Here is a 16,047-nt window from a genome sequence, read left to right on the forward strand (position 1 = left end):
ACAGTTTCGCTTGAAATGCCCACTTTTGTTGCAGTTCCAGCACACAGTATCCTTTTTCCTAGTTTGTGATATTCTGCGGATTTCTTCTCTGACAATGTCCTCAATAGATCGGTCTGATTCTTGGACTTGTCTAACACGAAGGTGTCCTCTATGCGACGCTTGCTTCGCTGCCTCAATTTCCAAAGCCTGAGCTAAAGCATCATCAATGGTTCTAGGGCGTGCTAGTCTCAGGGCTTGTTGTATTTCACTATCCTTTATCCCATCCACGAATGTCTGGATTGATAGCTGTTCCAGGAAGCTATCTGGAGCAGATGGATAAGCCAGCCTGACTAATCTCGCCACATCAGCTTCAAACTCTTGGAGATTTTCCCCTGTTTTCTGCACTCGGTTCTTTATTTGTGCATGGTATGCTTGTTGTAGATGAGCATCACCATATCTCATCTGAAGTTTCGATGTAAGAACTTCGTAACAGGCTTGTTGGCTCTCCGGGATCGTCTGCAGAATGTTGAGTGCTTCTCCTCGTAGAGCTATAATTAATGCCGTGGCTTTTTCGTTGTCGTTCCAATTGTTCACCAGGGCAGCAGCTTCAAACTGTTTTTGGTATGTCGACCAGGGTATTTTTCCATCAAAAGTTGGAGGCTTGATTTTCATTCTACTACCTTCGCCGTCATTTTCCGCTTTCGCTGTGCTGTAGGGTGATGAAGCCAGAATATCTGTTCTGTTTGACATTCTTTTCAAGGAATCTATCAATTTGGCATGATGTTCAATTAATCCTGCCATTTCTTCAAATTTTCCATTAACTTCATCATAAACTTTGTCAAACTTTTTATCAACTTCGCCAAATTTTTCGTTCACTATATCAAACTTTTCGTCTACTTTATCAAATTTTTCATTTATGGTTTCCAGTTTCTCATCCAATTTATCTGTTAGTTGACTCACCACATCATTACAATTTTCCTTAATCTGGTCCATTTTTTCATTCAATTTACAAGAGTTCTCGTCCATTTTCTCATTCAATTTTCGAGAATTTTCTTCCAACTTACAAGAGTTCTCGTCCATTTTCTCATTCAATTTTCGAGAATTTTCTTCCAACTTACAAGAATTCTCGTCCATTTTATCATTTAATTTTCTCAAAAAGTCCATTACCGCTTGAGTCTCCATAGCGTTCTGCAGTCTTGTGGTCACTGGCATGAACTCCAAATATCCAAAATTATTTATTTAATTCGAGCGATGTTAAACCGCACACTTGACACCAATGTAACGTTTTCTTCGCTAAATTGAAACGTCCGACTGATTAAAATTATTTATTTACACTTAATAATCTTATAACTCACAAACTAACTATTTCACTACTATTTATTTCCACTCTTGTTTATTTCCACTAGTCGCTTACACTATAACTGTACTTGTACTTGCCTACCTGCTCCTCCGCTGGACTTATATAGGCGCCGGAAACATTCAGGTACCTTCGCGGTTATTCTAGACTAGAAGCTCTCGACCGCTCTGGTTCTCGAAAGGTCTGACCGCAAGGGCCGGACTGGTTACAATATGGTGAGTATATGCCGTCGAAGAGGGTGAAACTAAACCTTGAGCTACTTAAAAATCATTTTGTATATGAGCCGCTTATTTTGAAAGTGGCCTAACTCCATTTATCTTCAAATCGAGATATTGAAAGTTTTGCGTTTCAATGAATTTAAAAATATACGTATAAGATACTAAGGAGTCATACTGCTTAAGCGTATCTAAGGATGTTAAATTTGAAGTTCCTGTTAAAATAGTGGCAATTATTGAGTAAATAACGTGCGTTTTCTTATCAAGAATGGAGTTGGGCCACTTTCAAAATTAACAGCCAGATTTATTATAAAATTTGAAGGTGCCCAAGTCCATTCAACATAATTTAAGATGTTTCAAATTGAAAAAAAAGAATACGAAATTTGTTTTGCATATGTTGAAAACACACATAATTTATGCGATTCAAAACATTTTTTAATTACACAACATAGAAAATTACAAACATAAATTTATTACAAAACAATTTACTATTCATCTATTGATTTGTGCGTGTGAAAGGGATTTGAAAAAATCATGATGTTCTGGTGGTATGTATATTTTTTCATGAACAATATTTCCGGTTTGACTGCAATATCTTTTTCCTGAATTCCGTTTAATCTTTCGCACTTTTTGGATATATGGTGCATCAATCTTTTCTTCATTGTTATTGGGATCTTCATCCTCTGACGACGAATATTGTTCTATAACTGTTTTTCTCATTCGATATTTTTTAAATTATTAATTACTATTTATTCTTCACTATCTGAACTAAGTGGTCTTATTCTGTTCTTCCTCATGGGTGGAATAATTTCTATAATTTAATATTAAATTTTAAGTTTTATATTAATTGAACGTACAGGTTAATGAACTAACGCAATTGTCCCAATAATGAGGTTAACTTGTAAATACTAATTAATTGAAATTATCTTCATCACTGCTTTCCGACATTATCAATACTAAATATCTTGATGTAACTATAAATGGAGTTGGGCCACTTTCAAACTACACGGCGCAGTTATTCAATTAATTAGGAAAACTCATATGTAAAAAATGTATCGTATTTTCTCTGAATATAAGCAATCTGAAGTGCTTCACTGATAAATAACATGAAGTTGTACATGTAACCATGGTAACCGGCAAAAAAATGAAAAACGGAGTTAGGTCACTTTCAAAATAAACGGCTCATATGAAGGCGACGAGAAACCAGCTTCAAACACATATGATGAATAACTCTTATAATGAGGAATATATGGCAGAAGAGAAAATCCCTTCGGTGCCGTCGGTAAGGACGGCACCGTCCTTATAATTAGGAATATATGGTATAAAGGAAGTTCTCATCGAAACTTCGGAGTGCAATAACCCCCTTAGTTATCGATGAATCTATGATTTCCTTCAGAGGGCGGCTGAAATTCCGCCAGTACATACCAAATAAGACACAGAAATACGGTATGAAACTGTAAAAGTTATGCACTGTTGACGGCTATATGATCCAAATCATTTTTTACACAAAAATGAGAAAGTTGAGGGAAAACATCACTCTGACACAATAGTATTGTAGTAATTTAATTCATTCAAGTGAAAGAAGGGCATTATCTTCGAGCAGAAAATTTTTATACCAGTTTACCTTTAGCTAAGAAATTTTTTCAAGAAAGAATAATTTATTGTGGAACCCTTTGCGCAAATAGAAAAAGCATTCCCAATACTTTCCACCGAAAAATGAAAAAAAAGGGAAAAATATATGGTCACTACCCATATGATGCGTCAAAAATATTGATGTGTAGATAAAAGACCTGTTTTGATGCTAACCACAGATCCGGCTCATTCTATTGATGTTCTAAGTGTGTAATAGATTACAATAAAGCAAAAAAAAGGAGTCGATTACAGTGGTCAAATGTCTTCGTACCACTCAGTATTACGGAGAGGACTTAAGTGGTACAGGAAGGTCGTGTTCCAATTGTTATTTGGAACATGTGTAGTAAATGCATCAAATAAAAAACTGTCGATAACTGCATTCAGAAAAATTTTAGTGGAAGACCTTAAAAAAAAATGTACCAAAAATAAAACTGAAACCTCCCGCAAAACGCTCCACACATTTGTTAAGCCAACTGGCCCAGGAAGGAAAAAAAGAAAAATATGCAAGGGATTCTACGAAGAACTGCGTAAAAGTAGTTCCAACTGTGAGGCGAATAAGAAACACTAAAAAGAAGAGTTTTTGCGAAAATCTGTAGGGAATTCTACAGAGAATAATCGGCTGTTACAAACAGGCCTTATAGTTGTTTTAGAAATTTTAATCTAGGTGGGACAAAGGTTGCTGTAATCTAATGCAGCGCAGAACGTAAACTTTTCAAATTTAAATAGTGTTTCCCAACGTGTTTCACACAATAATTTTTCTAATTTCGAATGGCAAATTGCGATGAATTCAAATCAAAAGTAGCAAAAACGTGACGGAAAATATTCAATTTTTCACTCCGTTACTATAAAAGCAAGTATCGTTTCATAATCAGTTGCGAAATATTTTGCTTTGCGTAACTGGTTACGTTTGATGGTGACCCAGCGGGTGTTTCGGCGCCATCTCGAAATTCCTGTGAACGCGTCTGTCCTCTCGGCAAGCATAATCAAAATTTGGGCTCGTCAACTTGAAGAAACATGAAGTTCAGGGCGGGCAAAATTCGATGGGATTGAATAGCAGCTCTGTAACCGTAAGAGCTAGAGAAAATGGATGGCACGATTCCGATATCGATTTTCGAAAGATAGATAATGGCCAAAACCGCATCCCTCTATGTTCTTGCGTTTTCAAGTTATAAGTGAAAATTCACTTTTCGGCTCTTTGAATTGATGCGTCTATTTCGTAAGGTTTCAGGTATATCGAAAAACAAATGTTACATTCTTAGACACTTTCTTATGTAGATAGCAGTGGGGAAGTCAAAAAATGTTTCAATCGACCACTTCAGTGATATAATTGTAACTTTGATTTTTTTCAAATATAAAATATTTTTTTTTGGCATTCCAGTCCCATATTTCTTTCTGATTCAGAATGTATAATATACGTCGTGTCTTTAGTTGTTCTTTCAGTAAAAAAAAAATCAAAAACTATTTAGGTCAAGTTAGCAGGATATTTTCATTGATAATATGTCTATGTTGTGTAATGTTATGAGATAATTTGAAGATATGTTCCGGAACCTTTTCAACTAGTACCACAGCCTTTTCAAACACCTTCACAAATAAAGACGGCTGTATCAATACTAGTATAGGTAAATATGATGTAGTCATAGAAATTCTCGTTGTTTGTGAATGAATGAAAGTGCTGTATCAAGTCTTTCATAACCTGACAAAACATATAAGCATAAAGCTCATTAGAGCTTTCTTATTGGAGGAACACAAAATGCAGGCCACCAAAGTCCTGGCTCTCACAGAGCATCAAAAAGCTGGCCATTCACGGTGGAGCCATCGAACTAGAATCCGTGGAACTGGCCCGATACCATGCATATTCCACCGTGTATAGGGAAATTTTGGTCGAGCCCAAGCCTTCTCAAGGTAATGTTGGATTTTTCGATCCAGCCAATATCTATCTGGTTGACTCATACCGGTGTAGTTTTCCCGATCCAGACGGGAGATTTCGCCTAATGAGAGGATATTTTAGCGTGGCACGTGCCATCCCATGGCTCCATAGAATTTTCAGTCGGTTGAAAATCCAGCGAGGTTTGATCGAGTAATGATGACAAATTCTACCGATCTACCTATGAAGAATCAATTGCTACTGAAACTTATCATTGAATTCATTCGGAAATAAAAAATACATCACACAATCAATAAAAAAACATCAGTTTTTCTGGTCATAATGCTTGTAATATCGTCAATGGAAATATGTTATTCCCATTTATATTCAATTAATAATAATAAGATGTGAGTCATGAATGCGATCATTATAATTAATAAACAGGGTATTTCTGAATTGATGTGAAAGTCTCAATGGGTGATTATTTAGCAGAAATTAAGGGGGGTCTTGTATATAAATTTTTGCTCAACACCCTTTTTCCTCCAAGTTACAGCCCTTTTAAATTAGGTAGAAAAATGATTTTATTTAATATATCCACTTTGGAGAAATTTAGAAGAATGAAATTTGGCAGATAACTGTGATGCTACTAAAATTGCAGTTTTTGAGTGTTTTCATTACCCTAAAATGTAATCACAAGGGGCTGAAAAAAACAAGCCCTATAATTTTTTGCACCAGATTTTTTTTATCCAAAAAGACAGATTCAAACTGCAATGTCTTAACTTTTCATAATAAAGTTGTTAGTTTGATCACAAAAAAATAAAATACTGCTCAGACTCTTTTCCCATAAATTCACAGAGGTTATCGTTTATTAAAAAAAAAAATCAAGTAAGATGCTGTCAAATGAAGTCATGAAAAAAAGTTTTACTATCCTGATTTTCTCTAATTTCTAGAAAGTTTTATAATGACTTCACATGTTTTTCACAACCTATTTTTAAAGGGCTGTAACTTGGAGGAAAAGGTTGTTTAACAAAAAGATTTATGAAAGACCCCCCTTAATCTTTGCTAAAGAATTGAAATCTTTCGCAGCAATTCAAAAACACCCTGCATAATCATGCATCATTCTCGTCGATTTTTTTTTATATTTTTCTATTCACTATTCTCCAGAATTAAGGAAAAATACCCATTGACCTATAAAGTTTGCTTCTGTAGCAGTAATGATAAGAACACTTTTGAGAGTTTTAGCTCAGAAAAATAATTATTGAACAGTTTTATTATTTTTTTTAATAATACTATCACACAGCGACTACAGTTTTCAATTAAAGGGTGTTCCAAATTACTCGATTTTTTTTAATAAATAAAACAAATAATTTGCATTCGTTTTCAAAAATTTTTTACTGGTAATTGACATTTATGTACGAAAAATAATATCTGCCAAATGGCCCCCTATTGCAGCTCTACAGACGTCTACTCTTTTCTTTAGATTTTAAATGAAATTTTTGTCATAATTAAGGCGCAAATAATTTCATGCTTTAGTTCAAGAATCGATTGTGGATTATTCTTATAGACCTGGCTTTTCACATAACTCCCAAAGAAAATAGTCCAACGGTGTCAAATCATATTATCTTGGTGGCCATTTGACATCAGCGTTTCTGGAGATTATTCGTCCAGGAAATTATTGTCTCAATAAATCAATTGTGTCTTTGCAAAGTGAGTGGTAGCGCCATCCTGTTGAAACCAAATGCCCTCTAGATCAATATTCATTAATTGAGGCCACAAAAATTCGATTATCGCCGAACCGGTCTCTTGAAATTTCAGATGCTTTCAGATGGACGATTATGTAAACCATAAAATTCACGTAATTTTCTAAAAACACTTTTCACAGAATGCTGATTTTCTCGAAAGCCATTTTTATAAATGTCGTACATCATACTTTTTAAATGTCAAAATACCCAGACGAATTCGGTGCGCCATCTATATTTTATTCATTCTTAAAAAAACAGCGCAATTTGAAACACCGTTTATATGTGACAAAAATACTGCACACTTAGATGAACGATGAAAGCGTTATCATCAGATATGATGACTTCGAACAATGTTATCAGGGCAGATACAACAGAAATATTATGGGGGACTACATTTAAGGCTCAGTGAAAAAAAAAATTTATAAACATGGAAGAAAAGTAAAGAGATCCACTCTTCAATATTTTTTCAACTACATATTTTCCACAGTAATTGATCTTCAAAAATGATGAAATTTTAATTGAAAATATTTTGTTATATTGATGGAAAAATTAAAATTTTCTGAAATATTGATTAATCATTCTTTTACCCCACTTACAAAAGCAAACTCTTTTAGGTCAAATTTTTTTATTCGTGTTACTGACAATAAATCAATCGGAATTTCATACCCCTCAATCAAAACAACATTTGTTTCGACCCCCGTAATTTTTTTTCTCATAGTGTCAAAATACCTACTGATATTGACTTATAATCAACATTTATCACCAAAACTAATGAGGGATTTTAGAATCGCCTTCCTAAATTTAAATATTTGAATATTGAGAACTAGGGGATGAATCGTAGTCATTATAACGTAAATATATTTGTAGAAAGATTACATGTGCCATATTTTATGATACTGACAAAGACTATAAGTATTGCCCTCTTTCAAAAGAATACATATGTATGTCATTTCGTCTTTATATCGACAGAAGGTGCATTGAAATGGGTCATCACAATTTTCGACAAACTCGCTCTGAGAGTCCGAAATTAAGATTTGTGTTATTGTCTTAAGCCTATGACAAAGAAAACTTACTCCTTTCACCATTCTTATATTCTCTTTGATGGCTTCGATTGGCACATTTGTTGCACCAATTTGCTGAGTAATCCCCCCGGCTTCTCCATCCTGGACGTTTGTTCTTCTCAATTTGTCCAAAATTTTAGTTTTACCAGTATCTACATGTCCTAATACGCAAACAATAGCTGCTCTCAAATTGTCTACTGTTCTATTCTTTTCAGCCTCTTCTTTCCTCAGCTAAAATAGAAAGAGGGTAGGGCTGAGAACATCTAAAAAAAATTGAAATATTACCCTAATTCTCTCGAGAGCCTTATCTCTTGCCTTCTGAGCAGGTGTTCGATCATCTTCATCATTATCGTGATCATCTGATTCAGAATCTTCGCTCTCCGACTCCTCAGAACTACTCTCTTCTTCCAAATCTTCTTTGCTCTTTTCTTCAGAGGATTTAGAACTTGCCTTTTTAGTTTCTGAAAAAAAACTATTATTGAGATGTTTTCCCGACCCAAAGTAACTCGATTATAAATAATAGAGATGATATAATATAGAGATTTAGGAAATATCCAACTAAAGCACTAATCGATTATAACCCATAGAATATTGAAATAAATCGTTTTATTTTCTACTTGTTTTCTTTTCGACTTGTTTTTTCCTTTTTTGAAACATTTTAGGGTTTTTTCTCCCAATCTCTGGAACAAAATCAATTAAAAAATTGAAATAACCGAGCCGAACAACGAGGGCAGCAGGCCCGAGCCCAAAAAGGCGAATCAGCTTGGAAAGACGAATCATCTCCCTAGTCATTATACTAAAATATTATGGGGACCATTGTTAGATATTATTCTATGACCGACGTCCGAAGGACGTAGCGTAAGCGGAAGAGAGCTCGCAAACATGAAGAAAAGTGCTTTCCGAAGAGCCCCATTTATATTTATTTTAGCAGTCGGTTGGCCATGATATTATTTTCTCAAGTTTTTGTAACTAAAACGAAGTAAGGTTGGCACTAAGATGTCTAAAAACATGGTGTATGCACTGATTAGATTTCCGTCTTTGGAAATAAGAGATAAGTTTCGTTTTTCCCACTGTAGGTACCGCTATTTAGAAATTAACAGTTGTCAATTGATATTTGAAAATATTTTGAATATATTCCTACGACTTGCGAATGTGCTGTATTTATAAGCGATAATGGGTGTGTGAAAATGTATTAGTTTCGAGAAAGGGTGTACAACATTCATTTATTCAACATGTCGTTCAGTTTTCTGTCTGGATAAACAAGAACTACAGCTAAGAAGTGTTGGACTATCACCCTTTGTTGTTAGAATTTGAGGCAGAACCAAATCAGATGAACGAACATTCGGGACAGATACAGCTAAGAGTTTTATGGCAACTTTGGCGATATTTTATCGAAGGAACTGTATTTGAAAATACTTAATGTGAATTGTGAGCATGTATTAAGAAACAGAAATACATGAATCTATTCAAGCCTGTTCTTCAAATATTCTTCACGAGAATAGTGAAAATTCCGTTTACGACAATTGAATATATTGGATATTTCGCCAATTAACTGTTTTATTAAAATCATTGAATTATCCTCCTCATGAATACAATTTGCCAAACAGAAATTATCTTGAAGAAGTACTCCTTCGAATCATTCGATAGTGTTGAAATATCTGCAGATTCGTTTTTCATGGAAAATTTAAGTGTAAATCTCAAATATTTCTTAACATTTAACGTCCAGTTAATTTTTTTTGGATTCGTTGATCGGGATCACAGATTACTGTAATTTGTGATCGATATCAACGCAAAACAAAATAAAACGAAAGAGTATCATTAGACTTTCTTTGATAGAACAAGAATAGAATATGGTGGCGCCGCCATGAAACAAATCTCTTATTTTCGATTTGGTCGAATGTCATTTCATTCAAAAATTGACGAGTGCATTGTAACGGGTTTGGTTCGGAAAAAGGGTTTAATCTCGAGCGCCAGCTATTCTTTCAATAGGGAGAAATAGCAAACCCACCCAGGTACCTACTAGTCGGAGACAGAGTTCGGGTTTATCTAAGGTGGTAGCGATAACAAGTACTTTAAAACCGAATTTATTACAACAATCTAAATTACAGTGAACCATACAGTTATTTCCAAGTCAAGAAATATATATAGCTGATGACCAAGTTCAAAAATAAGGAAAACAGAAATGCAATAACTTGTCACGGTGATCAGAAAGTGAAATCAATGAATCAAAGAATATTCAAATCAATTATGTTCAGTCAAACTATCAGGTATTAAAGAAAGCAAACAATTAATAGCGGTTACTTTGATTCCTTCTGAGACAATGACGGATGTAAGGGGTTTATACAAAATTTACAGCAACCGGGTGTCTCAGAAAGATTCAAGTCTCTGTAATCGGTTAATTTAGCAATGGGTTTGATCCCGAGCACTTCCAGTGATTTTCAGTGTACAGGCCAATCAGAATTGAAACTATTCAATAAACGGGACGGGGTTGATGCAGATGAAACACAATGCAACAATTTACAGGATAACGGGGTAGTTTATCGTGGTCTCTCCGTGGCAACCTTGGGTGTACACGCCAAGCATTACCAGCAGAAAAACTTCGAGACGTCTGCCGATTGGTTTCTGTCACCAGATAGCCAGGCGAGAGAAGTCTGCGGTAAAAGGGGAAATCTACACGGAACACAACAGGGGTAGTACGGTATAAGTTACTGTGGTCTTTCTGTGGCAACCTTGGGTGTCACACGCCAAGCATTACCAGTAGAAAACTTCGAACCGGCGTGAAGCTAGCAGCCAAAATGTAGCAGCCAGTTTCCGAATATACCCGAACGACCAATGGCGTCGTAAAAATATATTCCCGTGTCGTTATTTTCGAGAAGAAATATTTTCTCTCAATAGATTTGAACTGAGAGAACCAAGAGTCCTTCTGTTACACGATAAATAGAAATTCTTGTAGATACTTACTTAAGGAAGTGATTTGGTATTCGTTGGCATCTGGAAACGCATAAAGGATATAATCGGACTTCAATGAAATAAAATATATTTATATTAAATAGGAGGACGGGGAGAAGCCAGCATCAAAATCACCTGATGAATTACTCGAAAAACAAGGAATATATGGTGTAAAGAAAATCTCTTCGGTGCCATCGGACTGGGTGAAACTACCCCCGAAAATACTCAAAAATTATTTTCGATATGAAGGAGACGAGAAGCCAGCTTCAAATTCACATGATAAATTACTCTGGTAATGAGGAATATATGGTGTAAAGGAAAATCTCTTCGGTGCCGTCGAACTGGGTGAAACTACCCCCGAAAATACTCAAAAATTATTTTCTATATGAAGGCGACGAAAAGCCAGCTTCAAATTCACATGATAAATTACTTTGGTAATGAGGAATATATGATGTAAAGGAAAATCTCTTCGGTGCCGTCGAACTGGGTGAAACTGCCCCCGAAAATACTAAAAAATTATTTTCGATATGAAGGCGACGAAAAGCCAGCTTCAAATTCACATGATAAATTACTTTGGTAATGAGGAATATATGATGTAAAGGAAAATCTCTTCGGTGCCGTCGAACTGGGTGAAACTACCCCCGAAAATACTTAAAAATTATTTTCGATATGAAGGCGACGAGAAGCCAGCTTCAAATTCACATGATAAATTACTCTGGTAATGAGGAATATATGGTGTAAAGGAAAATCTCTTCGGTGCCGTCGAACTGGGTGAAACTACCCCCGAAAATACTAAAAAATTATTTTCGATATGAAGGCGACGAGAAGCCAGCTTCAAACTCACATGATAAATTACTCTGGTAATGAGGAATATATGGTGTAAAGAAAAATCTCTTCGGTGCCGTCGAACTGGGTGAAACTACCCCCGAAAATACTAAAAAATTATTTTCGATATGAAGGCGACGAGAAGCCAGCTTCAAACTCACATGATAAATTACTCTGGTAATGAGGAATATATGGTGTAAAGGAAAATCTCTTCGGTGCCGTCGAAGTGGATGATACTACCCCCGAAAATACTTAAAAATTATTTTCGATATGAAGGCGACGAGAAGCCAGCTTCAAACTCACATGATAAATTACTCTGGTAATGAGGAATATATGGTGTAAAGGAAAATCTCTTCGGTGCCGTCGAACTGGGTGAAACTACCCCCGAAAATACTAAAAAATTATTTTCGATATGAAGGCGACGAGAAGCCAGCTTCAAACTCACATGATAAATTACTCTGGTAATGAGGAATATATGGTGTAAAGAAAAATCTCTTCGGTGCCGTCGAACTGGGTGAAACTACCCCCGAAAATACTAAAAAATTATTTTCGATATGAAGGCGACGAGAAGCCAGCTTCAAACTCACATGATAAATTACTCTGGTAATGAGGAATATATGGTGTAAAGGAAAATCTCTTCGGTGCCGTCGAACTGGGTGAAACTACCCCCGAAAATACTAAAAAATTATTTTCGATATGAAGGCGACGAGAAGCCAGCTTCAAACTCACATGATAAATTACTCTGGTAATGAGGAATATATGGTGTAAAGGAAAATCTCTTCGGTGCCGTCGAACTGGGTGAAACTACCCCCGAAAATACTAAAAAATTATTTTCGATATGAAGGCGACGATAAGCCAACTTCAAATTCACATGATAAATTACTTTGGTAATGAGGAATATATGGTGTGAAGGAAAATCTCTTCGGTGCCGTCGAACTGGGTGAAACTACCCCCGAAAATACTTAAAAATTATTTTCGATATGAAGGCGACGAGAAGCCAGCTTCAAACTCACATGATAAATTACTCTGGTAATGAGGAATATATGGTGTAAAGGAAAATCTCTTCGGTGCCGTCGAACTGGGTGAAACTACCCCCGAAAATACTAAAAAATTATTTTCGATATGAAGGCGACGAGAAGCCAGCTTCAAACTCACATGATAAATTACTCTGGTAATGAGGAATATATGGTGTAAAGGAAAATCTCTTCGGTGCCGTCGAACTGGGTGAAACTACCCCCGAAAATACTAAAAAATTATTTTCGATATGAAGGCGACGATAAGCCAGATTCAAATTCACATGATAAATTACTTTGGTAATGAGGAATATATGGTGTGAAGGAAAATCTCTTCGGTGCCGTCGAACTGGGTGAAACTACCCCCGAAAATACTTAAAAATTATTTTCGATATGAAGGCGACGAGAAGCCAGCTTCAAATTCACATGATAAATTACTCTGGTAATGAGGAATATATGGTGTAACAGAAAATCTCTTCGGTGCCGTCGAACTGGGTGAAACTACCCCCGAAAATACTAAAAAATTATTTTCGATATGAAGGCGACGAGAAGCCAGCTTCAAACTCACATGATAAATTACTCTGGTAATGAGGAATATATGGTGTAAAGGAAAATCTCTTCGGTGCCGTCGAACTGGGTGAAACTACCCCCGAAAATACTAAAAAATTATTTTTCTACAAGCGTGCGCGTTCAACCTTTTTCCCGCACGCATTCCAAGTTGCAAAGAGTCACTTTCTCTTCGGTGCAGTCGAACTGGGTGAAACTACCCCCGAAAATACTAAAAAATTATTTTCGATATGAAGGCGACGATAAGCCAGCTTCAAACTCACATGATAAATTACTCTGGTAATGAGGAATATATGGTGTAAAGGAAAATCTCTTCGGTGCCGTCGAACTGGGTGAAACTACCCCCGAAAATACTAAAAAATTATTTTCGATATGAAGGCGACGAGAAGCCAGCTTCAAACTCACATGATAAATTACTCTGGTAATGAGGAATATATGGTGTAAAGGAAAATCTCTTCGGTGCCGTCGAACTGGGTGAAACTACCCCCGAAACTTCGACTGCACCGAAGAGAAAGTGACTCTTTGCAACTTGGAATGCGTGCGGGAAAAAGGTTGAACGCGCACGCTTGTAGAAAAATAATTTTTTAGTATTTTCGGGGGTAGTTTCACCCACTTCGACGGCACCGAATAGTCCGGGAGGCAGGGGCTTTTTTTCAAGGAATTTCATCCCGGCTGAATTTAATACTGTAGGTTGTAGTCACATTGCAAATGACGAAACCGACCGTCAGCTTCAATACCATCGGTGGGTGCGGGCGTGGGAGGCGGCGGAACTTGGGAAAAAATGCAAAATTTCAAGTGATTTTATCCCGGCTGAAATTTTTTATATGTAATATTAATGTTAAATAGAAACAAAATAGTGAAGTCAGCCGATAGGCGGAGGGTGGAAAATACGTCAGTCGAGCGCGCGAAGTGGGGGAAAAAATTTGAAAATCAAGTGATTTCATCCCGAATGAAAACACCTCCATATGATTTCTTAGATATATGGAAATATAAAAATGACCGTCAGCTGCGTGTCTAGCGGGGGAAAGACCGTCAGTCAGATCATTGAAAATTCCACGCGCCGTATAAACGCACGAGCGCGCTAATACATTTTTGCTCTGACTGACGGTCTTTCCCCCGCTAGACACGCAGCTGACGGTCATTTTTATATTTCCATATATCTAAGAAATCATATGGAGGTGTTTTCATTCGGGATGAAATCACTTGACTTTCAAATTTTTTTCCCAAGTTCACGTGCTCGACTGACGTATTATACACCCTCCGCCGATCGGCTGAATTCACTATTATGTTTCTGATTAACATCAATATTACATATAGAAAATTTCAGCCCTGATAAAATCACTTGAAATTTTGCATTTTTTCCCAAGTTCCGCCGTCTCCCACGCCCGCATCCACCGCACTTATTTCAAAGAAGCGCTCGTTGAATTTTTAATAGACGATTGGTTAAATGATCACATGGCATCGTGGATTGAGAATAAAACAGTTTTCGTAAACTAAATGGAATGCCACAAATATGAAGTTAAACAAGGTAAAATTCAACGATCATCGGATTCATTGTTAACGTGTCCAGGTCACGAAGAAGCAGACACATATATGGTTTTCCATGTCTGTCACTTGAAATCTGATGTTCATGTAACTCCATATGATTTCTTACATATGAGGAAATATAAAAATGACCGTCAGCTGCATGTCTAGCGGGGGAAAGACCTTCAGTCAGAGCAAAAATGTATCAGCGCGCTCATGTATTTATACGGCACGCGGAATTTTCAATGGTCTGACTGATGTCTTTTTTCTCATTAGTTAATCAGCCTACGGATATTTTTACATTTATATTTATTGAAACTATGATTTCGATCAAAATCAAACGGGTTTGTTATGATTCACACATGATACATGTAGGTAAAGCAGCAACATCATATAACATACTTAATTATAGTATAGTATAGTATATTTATTTCATTTCTACAATTAATTTACATATCGCAGATATGTCAAAATAAAAAAGAAACATGTCAAAGCAACAACAAAAAAATATATCAGGAGCAATTTTTCTTTTTACAAAATTCTCTAAATTCTTTCAAGTTATAAGGTTCACACTGAAGTATGTAGCTGTAGCTGTGAATCCTTCTCCGAAAAAGGTTAAACTGTTCAATGCCTTGCAAATTTCTTGGTAAGCCATTAAATAATTTCATCGCTGCATAATGGACATTTTTCTCCCTTAAAGTTGAGGAGTGTATGGGATAAAAGTAGGGTTCAGTTCTTCTTGTGTTATTACCATTCTAACAGTCCTCAAAGTAATACTGGTGCTTGTGGAGAAATAGAAGTAGTCTATATATGTAGAGACCATAAACTGTAACAATATTGTTTTTTCTGAAGTGACCACGAGACGATTCTCTATGTCTAAATGATAGTATAAATCTTATTGCACATATGCAATAGGTCATTCATATTTTTATTAATTCGTTATCAACATAATCAACATTCAAATAAATCGGTAGGTTCGAAAAGAAATGTTGGTTCAGTTCAGCCTTAGAGGGCGGGAATAACAATCCGTCAATTTTTGTTTTCTAAGTTAAGTAGATTGCAATCATCTTAACTGCCGTATGCATTATTGAATGCTAACACATGAGCAGTGTTAATATCATCAAATTCTGTAAATCCATATATCCTACAAACATAGTATTCTAAGTATGTGAACAATTGATAGAGGTTACAATTGGGAATTTGTGAAATGTCACTCACTGCTTGGATGTACGTTGGAAACTTCCGGAGAATTTCAAAGTTTTTTTTTTCTTCACAATAAAATGCAGAGTTGAAATGGCATCCTCTGAAGGCATGAAATT

The 16,047-nt window shown here is 35.9% G+C and overlaps 1 protein-coding gene across 1 annotated transcript in view; it reads right to left on the reverse strand.

Annotated features, from left to right (window-relative positions):
* Positions 1–16,047, reverse strand: part of LOC123308921 (eukaryotic translation initiation factor 5B) — a 153,184-nt gene that overhangs the window by 86,624 nt on the left and 50,513 nt on the right. Inside the window, exons 6-7 of the mRNA XM_044891730.1 lie at positions 8,136–8,311; positions 7,863–8,081 (exon numbers count right to left, since the gene is read on the reverse strand). Coding sequence (XP_044747665.1) covers positions 7,863–8,081; positions 8,136–8,311 — 395 coding nt within the window. The remainder of the gene's footprint in view (positions 1–7,862; positions 8,082–8,135; positions 8,312–16,047) is intronic.

This window comes from Coccinella septempunctata, chromosome 3 (genome assembly GCF_907165205.1).
Source record: "Coccinella septempunctata chromosome 3, icCocSept1.1, whole genome shotgun sequence".
Taxonomy (NCBI): domain Eukaryota; kingdom Metazoa; phylum Arthropoda; class Insecta; order Coleoptera; family Coccinellidae; genus Coccinella; species Coccinella septempunctata.